General features: G+C 42.4%; 1 protein-coding gene across 1 annotated transcript in view; it reads right to left on the bottom strand.

The window, feature by feature from the left end:
* Positions 1-8176: 8176 nt before the first annotated feature.
* LOC143964143 (aminopeptidase N-like) overlaps positions 8177-11380 on the bottom strand; it is a 44421-nt gene continuing 41217 nt past the window's right edge. The window contains exons 19-20 of the mRNA XM_077473838.1: positions 10734-10815; positions 8177-8473 (exon numbers count right to left, since the gene is read on the bottom strand). Coding sequence (XP_077329964.1) covers positions 8318-8473; positions 10734-10815 — 238 coding nt within the window. The 3' untranslated portion in view covers positions 8177-8317. The remainder of the gene's footprint in view (positions 8474-10733; positions 10816-11380) is intronic.

The raw sequence follows: 11380 nt of genomic DNA, 5'->3' as shown, positions 1-11380 counted from the left end.
TCCCAGCTCTGCAGTTTTGGTCACACACATCCCTTTAGTCACACACATCTTTTCAGTGGCCAGTGGGAGGAGACGAGAGCAAAACCTATACCTCCTACCAGATGTCTTCTGCTGTGCAGCTTCAACAGGTCACCGTGCAAATACACTAGTGGTGTGCCATCCTGGGGAACTGGTAATATTATTGATTACCCACAGTCTCTTGGGCATTTCTGAAAAGATCCCAGGTCAGCCATCAGCCAGCAGTTGACATCAAAACATGCATATGGTAATCTTAAGGATGACCCCTGGCCTTCTATCCATAAACAGTTCAGGCTGCATCATAGGTAATTCTACCAGCTCTGGCTTGCTCTGAGAACCATTAAGATATCACTAGGAAGACTGGTATCATTTGAACAGTTGGTGCTCCCACTTTCAAACCTCTAATTAAAGAGAAGAGGCAAATAAAAATCTGTATTTTGGAGCCTTTCTGTTTTAAGTCGTAAAGTAACCAGCTATTGTCACCCAAATGAGGTGGAGGACCACCATAGCTGTCAGGGACCTTTACTAATGCAAAAAAGTACCCCAAGGCATCATATAGCTCCAAGGGCAAGATTGGAAATACATATATCCTCTAAATATACAGGGATGTCTTATAGTTGTGTAGCACCCTCTACCTAAGGGTAGGTGCTAGACTAGGATTTTCCCAGTTCAGGATATGTGCAGGTACATTTAGGCAGGCTTATGCTGCATACCAGGCCTGGTTGTTTTGACTTTTGGACTGGGAGTGTGGTCAGTTTTTGGGACTGGGAGTGTGGTGGGTGTGGTCACCTGTGCTCTGGTTCAGAGATGCCTCCCCTGCTTTCAGAAAGATGGCTCTGGAATAGGGGTTGGACCTGAAGTCTGAGTGGCAGGCAGCTCATGTGAGGATCTCTGACCAATTATGTTTCGCTATTGGCAACGGGAAGGCCTCCCATATAAGTGGGGGTCACATGCTGCCGGGGGGGAGTCTGAAGTGGCAGAAAAGACAGCATGGAGCATTGAGGTGCTGTTCTGGGCATCCCCATCGGGGATGCACCAACTGTGGAGGAGGGATGGAGGAACCGCTGAGAGGGAGTCTAGATAAAGATCTTTGTGTAGCGCCCTGCTCCTAATGAGCAGACACTATTGTTTTTTCAAATTAAGTTGTCTGAAGCTGCAGTTGGGCTCAGGCTAATTATTCTAAAAAGTTCTGGTTTCTGTACCAGTTCAGCTGGGTTGCACTAATTTCCACTTGACCGCAGGTGTCGCTGTCACCGCTGGTAAGTGTAGAAATGCAGGAAGCTGGATGTATTGAATACCACCTTTGGCCCGGAAATGGCCCAGTGGGAGTGCTTTCCCCGCTGTGCATTCCGGGAGAGGGTATTTAAGTACCGACGCCATTTTGTGGAGTTTTTCTTCCCGGGATTGGTTATCCCGACCTCATGGCCCTCCTGGCCTGGGGTGTGTGTCGCATGATCCTGCGCCTCCTGCTTTGCAACAGAGAGGGTGGTCCTAAAAGTCTTGAGGCCTACTGATCCAGGGGTGGTCCTGTGCTGTCTCGCCTGTGGGGAGAGGCCAAGCAACTGGAGGATCCAAGGGGAGAACTTTTCGAGTAGAGGACCGAGCACACGGCTGGTATCTCTGGAGGAGCCTGGAAACCCAGTTGGGGGCCGCAACCCGGATCAGCAACCATACTGTATCGCCGGGTCGGCTGAAAGGATACTTGTACTGTATGGCAGTTCTTTAAATCTCTCAAGAATGTTTTGGTTCAATTGACAAGTCTGTGGCAGAGACTTTGCTTGAGCATCCCACCTGCTGCTAGGTCGATGAGAGGGGCCTATCTGGTGGTTGCTGGATCCAGTCTGTGGAGCTGTTTGTCCTCTGGATCTGAACAATATCTCGAACCCGCAATTATTAGGTGTCTGAACTCCCCTTAACCCTTTGACCCTCTATTGAAAAACTTTGTGTTAATCCCAAATAAATCTTTGAAAAGAAGACTAACTGTCGGATCTAACATTCTTTGAGCTACTTTCCAACAGGACCCCTGAGACCCCTGAGACAGAGAAGCAAGCAGGTGAGGTAACAGTAAGCTCAAGATTCAAAAATTCAGCAGCTCCTTTGGGGGTCGGTGCTACTTTTGTCTTTGAAAATTTATCAAGCTGCTGTGACCGGGGAACACAGAACTTGAATGCTGGACAAGATCAATGCAGAAGAAGTAGCAGTAAAGCAGAAGGAGAGTAGACCAGAGCGGGTACACATAACTATCAAGTAGCTAATGGTCAGGAACTACAAAAAATTAATTATCAAGAGTAGTGCAGAATGCTGTGGCAGCATTGACAGTAAAGCACTGGCTGGGAACAGTTGTCCGCCTATTACCATGCGTCAGGCCATCGGGGGAGATACAGAGTTATCTCTGGTCTGGTTAGCACATTGGTAATACTCTTCCAAAAGACTGTATGGCTGCCTGATTCATTGATCCATGGGGGAGAGGCTGTATAGGCCTCTGGTTCTTTGATTCGCTGAGGCAACATCATTATGGTCTGCAAGGTGGAATTATTCAGAGTGATTCTTCCTTGTCAAAATTGGAGTGAAAAAGTAGTGTTTCAAAAATTTGCTGAAAATACTAGATGTACAACAATTTACAAGCCAAAGCTATTCAGTATTGTCATGCAATATACCAAATGCTATGGGCATCTCATATCATACCCTTGTTGAACCCAAATTGTATCCTGCAATAAACGAAACAAAATTGTGCAAATGACTTGTTCATTGTCTTAACTGATCATGGGGAGTCTGGCAGCAGGGTGATTTACCTGGGAGAGGCGGCGTTGATGCGTGCAACCGCAATTCAGCGGGCAGAGAAGTCGGAGTGGAGAGCGAGTCCTCAACAGCAGTGGAACTATGTAAGCTGGCAGGGGTGCAGGGCACAGCTGCATTTTCCATCAGGATAGTGACCTCAGCCATCACATTCGGTAACAGAAGTGACATTCCGTGTCTCCGTCAGCCGTTGAACATCCCGAAGCCCATCTTGGTACACCCTGCACTCGGCTGCAGTAAGCCAGTAGCGGACATCTTGTTACACCCAGCCTATATAGTTCGGGCTGGGTGTAACAAGATGTCCGCTGCTGCTTACTGCGGCTGAGTGCAAGGTGTACCAAGATGGTCATTGCAGCATAGCATTGCAAAATAAATATTTCCTTTCCTCTCATGTCATTTATTGCTGCTTTCAGTGCCTGCCCATAAGTGCCACCTATCAGTGACCATAAGTGCTGCCTATCAGTGCCAGCCATCAGTCAGTGCCACCTATCAGTGCCCATATATTGATGCCAGCCATCAGTGCCAGCAACCTGTCAGTACCACCTATCAGTGCCATCTATCAGTGCCATCTATCAGTGCCATCTATCAGTGCCAGCAATCTGTCAGTGCCAACTATCAGTGCCCATCAGTCAGTGCCATTTATCAATGCCAGCCATCAGTCAGACCCGCCTATCAGTGCCAGCCATCAGTCAGTGCCCCCTACCAGTGCTCATCAGTGCTACATAATCAGTGCCACCTATCAGTGCTCATCAGTGCTGCATATCAGTGCCACCTAATCCTATCAGTGCCCAACAGCGAGGTATATTAGGGCCTCCTCATCAGTACTGCCACCCCATCAGTGCCCTTCAGTGCCACCTCATCAGTGACACCTAATCCTATAAAACCATTGTATTCTTTTATAATGTGAGTAAACGTGCAGCACTGATGATGTATGTAATTCACAGTAGCATATCAGAATGTGAGTCTGGATGCAAATTGTGCCTTAAATAATAGTGCAACACTCTGAATTTCAGAGTGAATGAAATGATATATGTAATGAAAACATATATTGAATTGCAATAATGTAGCTACACCTAAATCCAAAGTAGCTACATTGTTGCAATTCGATATATGTTTTCATTACATATATCCTTTCATTCACTCGGAATTTCAGAGTGTTACATTATTGTTTAGGGCACAATTTACATCCACACTCACATTCTGATATGCTTTTGTGAATTACATACATCATCAGCGGCTGCACGCTTACTCACATATTTTTGTACAATTAGTCTGATTGTTGTGTTGGCTGCTCACTTTTAGGGAAGTGCGGTATTATCACTGTATTTTTTATTGTTTTATAATGTCTTGAGTTACAGTTCTTCATAATTATGAAGAAGATATCATATCATTGTATTGTGCTTTGAAAACTATCACATGACATTAAAAAAGTATCAGTATCGGTGAGTATTTGAATAAAAGCATTGGTACTTGTACTCAGGCCGCGTACACACGGGTGGATTGTCTGTCCAATCCGCTCGTGTGTGGGCTTCAGCGGACTTTTTCAGCGGACAGTCTGACGAACAAAGTCTTACGGAATTTCCGTAAGACAGTCCGTTCAAACTTGGTTTTGTCCGTCCAAACTTGGTTTCAGCGGACAGTCCGCTCGTGTGTAGGCAAGTTGGACGGACTAAGTATGGCACATGCTCAGAAAGGGTTTACACGGCCGAAGGTTGCATTGCAGTGTATAGGACGTCGTTTTTCTAGTCCCGTCGTACGTGCTGTACACGTCATCACGCACGCTTTCAGCGGACTGTCTGCTCATCGTGTGTGGTCAAGTCCGTTCATGCAAATTTTGAACGGACTGTCTGTCGGATTGTCTGCCGAACTTAGTTGGGCAGACAATCCGCCCGTGTGTACGCGGCCTCAGTCTTAAAAAAGTGGTATTGGGACAACCCTACTCCTTATAGGGCTTGTGAGGATCTTAGGTCTTTATGTTGGAGGCCCTGGTTTGAGAGCCTTGTGTGATCTCACATCTCATGTTTAAAGAAGGAGTGATGATAATCTCTCAGTGTTAAGCGCATAATGGTTAGTTCACTATCTTCATAAATTACTTAACTTTTTGCTGTTAAATTTTGGGGGGCAAAGGATCATGATTGTTGCTATTACTCTCTGTAGCTGATACTGTCATAGGTGGAATTTGTTTGAGCTATAGGTATTCTTTCCCAGATGGTCATAGGATGATTGAAGTTTTGTAATGTAGGTAAGCATCTACATTTATACAATAGATAGGAGATGTGTGCATATGCAATGTCCTACCTATCTTTGGTAAGATATGTGTAGAGTCATTTTGGCATGATTGGATTACAGTGTCTCTTGGATCTTCTTTGGATCTTGTGGTTCCTCTTTGATGTTTTCCTTGAAGTCTGTCTGCAGCTTGGAATGATATAACCAGTCTACCTGGGTCTGTGGTGAGCGTTCTATATATATTTTTTTCTTTATGGCATATTATGTTGTGTGTTTTGTTTTTTTCTTGGTTTTTATGTCTTTTTTAGACAGAAAATATACTCTGCTTTGATGTTGAGATATCTGTGGTACAGATTACTTGGTGTATTATTTATTATGTATTTTTTAATTTGTTCTATCATAAATTAAATTCCTCTTTGATTATAGATTATGATAAGTACTCAATATACACATGCTCCTGGATGTAGTTCATGAAGACGCGGACAACCGCTGAAATGCGTAGACACATTAGGACAAAGTGCTTTGTGCAATATTTTAATGTTCGACTTTTAGATTAATTGTATTACTTTTAATTTGTGTAATAATAAAAATTTGGAATTGTATACGTTTGAATACCTACCTGGCGGTCATCCTTGAACCCCCCCTTTTCTAGACTTAATTTTTAACTGCCTTTAAAGTGGTTGTAAACCCTTTAACAAAAAATAAAAATAAATAAAACCTGCAAGACAAAGGAATTATGAGCTAGTATGTATAGCATTCTAGCTCATTATGAATTACCTTAGAGCTAGCAGTCCTCATACATCACTCCAGATGGCGACATTGCTCTTGGAGTTACTTGTGGGTATTGCGGGCTCCGGCACTGTGATTGGCTGAAGCCGTGATGACGTCACTCCTGCGCATGCACCCGGGAGCCACCGGTAATGGCATGCTAACTAAAGCAACGGCACAGACGTGCCATTGCTTCACTGAGCATGTGCCAATGACATTGGCACATGCAGATACAGGGGCACGGTTTAGTGCCGGTTCACACTAGTGCAATGCAAGAACAGTGCGAATCAACTGCGGGTTCCCGCATCGCACTTGACACGCACGGCAGTTCACACTGCCATATGCGTTGTGATGGGGAGTGTCATTATATGTTAACGACACCCCCATTTCAGCTGACAGTTCAGACATGAATCGGATCGCAGATGTGTGAACACACATGCGATCTGATTCTTGTCCGAACAGAAAAAAGGGTCCTGTGTGTGTTTGGAGCGAATGTGGTGCGATATCAGCCATACTATCTGTATGGCTGACATCGCACCCGCACAGACATCGCATGTAATGTGAACAGCCGTGCGCTGCGAATTACATGCGATGTCTGGCATGAACCGGCACTTAGGAGATATCCAGGGAAGCTACAGGTAAGCCTTATTATAGGCTTATCTGTAGTAAAAAGTGATTGTAAATGGTTTACAACCACTTTAAATGTACCTTGACAGCTAAAACACCACAATAAAGTCATTCTCTGCTTTCAACCTCTGTGTCATCTTTTATTGCATTAACATCATCACATCATTATAAAAACAAGAAAGCAAGGTTTAGGTTAAGGTTTACTATTAACGTTTTATTTCTACATTTTAGAATGTAAAACAAAATAACCATTTTTCCCAGTGTCTCTTTGGTTTATGAAAAGACAATATCATATTATTTACAGATTGCAAAGGTATAAATAATGGTACAATATATTTGCTTTCTTTAAAAGAAATTTACATCTTTTTAGGCTCTCACTATAACCATGTGTTTGGTGGGGTCTATTAAGCAAGACGGAATATGAACTGGTCCAACATACAGTATAATTAATGCAGAGGAAGAAAGAACTGAGGTGATGGTACCAGACACTTCTAGGTCCTGGGATCTCAAGTCTGACGCCATATCAAAACTTCTCATATATTTTCCTTTAACATATTAGGGCAGCCATTCTCAAGCTTTTTAATTTTCCAGGCTAGTGCCCTGCTAATGATTACTATGTCAAAAGTTCACAGTACATTAGTGTTATGGTCATTTAGAAGAATGCTCCTTACATTTGTGGTCATTGGAAAGAACCCCCAAGATAGCTAAAAAGATCATTAGTGTCAGTGGTTGCTCATCTGAGAAGCAAAAGTTGCTCATTGTCCAAGGAACTCCTTGCAACCTCTGGAGGAACCCTAATTAAGAAAGGCTGCATTAGAGTATCCACCAATCTGCATGGTTTATTGGACAGATGAAACCTATCTTTTCACAAGTCATATTGTAAACCAGGGTTTCTCAACCATGGTTCCTCCAGAGGTTGCTAGGGGTTCCTTGAGCTATGAGAAAATTCTGCATTTCAAATAAGTTCCCACTGACACTATTCAACTTTTTAGCTATCTGTAAGGTGAATAATTCTGCCCAATGTCTACAAGTGTAAGGAACATTCTTCCCACCTACCATTACACTAATGTATCATGAGTGGTATGTATAGTCATTTTTTAGCAGGGGTTCCCTGAGAGTGGAATGTTATTTCAAGGGTTCCTCTGTGCTAAAATGGTTGAAAAAAGGCTGCTGTAAACTATAAAAGACACCAGGGTCTATTTATAAAACGTATGATGTGCGGATGTCTCATGTTTTTTGTACAACCTCCACAAATAATTCCACGGAATGAGCCTAGTTATTTCCTATGATCATCAGCTCCATCTAGTGGCCATAATTCTGTATTTCCTGAAATAGCTCAATCAAGATCAGGATAATACAACATCATTACCAGTAGATGGAGCTGACAATCATAGGAAATAACAGTGGCAGCTGGGCAAATGCTTGAGACGTTTGCACAGCAAAGTTTTTTACATCAGCAATGGGAGCAGGAACAAGTAGGCAAGTAATAATGATACCTTGGGATTCTTAAGACCTAGGATTTTTCTTTATGTAAATGACAGGCAGGATCATTTTCCATAAAAGATAAGCATACTATTTAAACCCTGAGAAATAAAAGCAAGTTCCCCACTATATGTACATGGAAGGGTTGTGGCAAATGTTCATGCAAGATTTGGCAAAATGGGTTTCTCAGTCATTTTAGTAAAGAAGTTCATAGAAACCAATGACAGAATAGTGAACTAGCAGAAAGAATCAATGTAGATTATATCTTGTAGAAGACTTTGTACAACCCCTTTATTGTCATTGTGGCTTTATAAACTGTGCAAACAGTCCTTATAGGAGGCACGTGTGGCTGGTAAACGTTATCTTCACAAGTATCAGGTAGCGGTGACGGTATTCACTTTTATGGCTTTACTGCGTCTTCAAACCATTTCTGAACGATCGCTTTATTTTCATTTACCCATTTGATGTTTGCTTTGGTCTTCTCTATTGATTGCTCCAGAGCTCGTGTGGCTGTGCCGAATCCAGTTACTTCATTATCCTTTTTAAACTGTTCAAGCTGGTGAGAAAGGTAAATAATTGCCATGACTGAGCAAATAATAAAATTCTACATGGATTCTTACACATCTATGTATTTATGACATGTATTGTACATGATAATATTTTTCATTTAATAAAAGTGACCTTTAGGTGTCATTCACATGGGCGAGTACCTGTCCATACACCGGTGCAATCTTTGTCTGCATGGGATGCATAGGTATTCCATGCATCTGTGTGTAGGTAATCCCATGCATGTCCTATTTGTAAACAGGGGCTATATGGATACAGCTGCTAGTCCCAATGTGACAGCCATGGAGGTGCAACGTCCAACCCAATGTCAAGTGTGAAGAAACGCATAAGGCGAAGCGACGTACTGACGTCATTGCATGTTCACATTCCCGGATGTGCGGGTGGTCGGCCATATGTTTGGCCAGCGGGTATTATTTTATAACTCTATAGATGATACATCGATGTAAGTGTAATTTCAATAAATTTGCTTGTAAGGTTTTACACAATTTGAAGCATTTTCTTTTATATCCTGGTGATGAACCAATTGGGATGATGCTGAGGTGACCATTGTTGTTCAACCTGCCTCTGAGGGGATCTTTAAGACCTCTTTCACACTGGGGCTGTGGTTATGTTAGCACTAAATTAAGCGCTTGTTTTAGTGGCGTTTTAACTCTGTCTAAGTGGCGCTTTTCTGCCACTAGCAGGGCGCTTTTAACCCCAAAGAATGGGTTAAGAGCGCCCGTGTTGTGGCGCTTCCGAAACACTTTGGAAGCCCTGCCCATTCATTTCAATGGGCAGGGTGTTTTGGGAGCGCTTCATACAGCACTCCCTAACTGCCCCAAAGATGCTGCTTGCAGGACTTTTCCTAACGTCCCACAAGCGCAACACCCCAGTGTGAAAAGTCACACTGAAAGGAATGAGAGGAGGTTTTCAGGTGATTTACAGGCGCTATTTCTAGCACTAAAATGCCAGAATACCGCCTCAGTGTGAAAGGGGTCTTAGAACTGCCCCTGGCCAGGCTGTTTGGTCACATGCTCTGCTGATCTTTCTTTAATTAGAGGGTCTTATACAGCTGGTAAGCATGCATTCCTTCCATAAGAGGTGCTGGTGTCACAGTTTGCATTCCTTTAAGAGGTGATGGATGTTAATTATATGCATAATTTTCTATGAACATTTAAGAGGATTCATGAAAAGAGGAGGAACACAATGCCTGTTGGATGCGGTGGAGCCTCTTCCGATTCTCTGAGGAATATAAGACTTATTTATGAGTCCTCCCTCACAAATTAAAACAAGGTGCGGGATCACCGGCACCGCTGGAGCCCCATACCCCTCCCTTTCCTTATATCTCCCTTAACTGCCTATCCACCTCTCCTGTCCCCCCCTTTATTATCCCCCCCCCCCCCCCCCTCGTTACCTCTGCTCCTTTTTCTCTTTCCTTCTTTGACTTCTAAACTCTGATAAAACTCCACACTTAGTTATATAAAAACAAAAACCCCTTTGGGCTGCTGAACTTGGCACTACATTATTCACCTGGTTCCCTTACCGATGAGAACGATCTACACGTTAGTTATTGCCAATGCCAGCCCTCCAGGGATCTTTGCCCTCTCACCGGGTGTAGTTAATGAGAGAGGCAAAGGTAGACCACTACGATCACATGTAGTACGTTGTCTTTTAGGACGTATTCAATAAATATACAGTATTGCTCTTGAAGAATTGTATTGTAAGCAATAGATCCTGACTGGTAATGGAGAAAGTTGGATATTATTGTATTACTTATATTTTTTTGTATGTTCTGCAGTCCTTAAATAAAAAAAATAAAAAAAGAAGAGGATTCATTTTCCGTTTCTACAATTTCCTATCTGCACTTGGACATTTTTGTTTGTTTGGGATTTGATTTTTAACCCCTATTTGGAGAAAATGGCATACGTTTGTGTATTTATTGTTTATGACTGCCATTTTAATCATGTAGTAGCGCAACACTTTTATGCTAAATAGAAGCTGTACTGTGTGTATGATTGGAAAGGGACCTTTCATTCAATCACTCATTCTCCATTCATAGATTTTTTGCTCACTGGGAAATTATGGCAGCAAGCATTGGGGGGGGGGGTCCGATGACTAAAGTTCTCAACTAAAGGGACACACTATACTGATTGTAAATAATATCCCTTGTGCTGATTTTTTTTAGAAAGGCCTGTTTTAAATGTTCATAATCTATTGCAGCACCAATTTCTTCTTATAACCTACTTCTACTTTAGAAGAAAAATACCCACCTGTTGCAGATCAAAATCAGTGGAGAATCTTCTAGTCACTGCTGTAAGCAGGTTACCAAATGAAGATATGGTGCCTGCAAAGCTAGAGAGAAAAAATAAGAACAAATTATTATTAATATTATTATCATATTTATATACTGTAGTATCCAACAGTTTACTCATATAGCTTAAAATCTATCATTTTTCCTGCTTTACTTGGCAGGTAAAAAAAGCAATGATCCAGAGAGTTATCATTTTGTAAGTATTATAAATTTTAGCTTCCTAACTATTTATCAGGAATCCTTATATGATGAAAAGTTTGTGGACACCTGACCAACACAGCTGCATTTGGCTGTTGGACATCCCATTACAAAACCACAAACATTTATATGGAGTTGACTCCCCAATGTGGCTATAACAGCCTACACTCTTCTGGGGAGGCTTTCCACAGGATTTTGGACTATGTCTATGGAAATGTGGGCCCCTTCAGCCAAAAGAGCATTTGTGAGGTCAGATAATGATGTCAAATAAGAAGATCCGGATTGAAATTGTGTTTCAATTCAGTCCCAAAACATTAAGTTCCTCCAACCCAAACACATCCAACCATGTCTTTATGGATCTGACTTTGTGGTTGAGGTTCACAGTCATGCTGGACTTTCCCCATATCG

The sequence above is a fragment of the Lithobates pipiens genome, unplaced genomic scaffold (assembly GCF_037356315.1).
Source record: "Lithobates pipiens isolate NorthernLeopardFrog02 unplaced genomic scaffold, aLitPip1_a1.2 Scaffold_8, whole genome shotgun sequence".
In the NCBI taxonomy this organism is placed as follows: Eukaryota; Metazoa; Chordata; class Amphibia; order Anura; family Ranidae; genus Lithobates; species Lithobates pipiens.
Note: the sequence above shows the minus strand (reverse complement) of the source record. Positions and strands in the feature narration are given on the sequence as shown.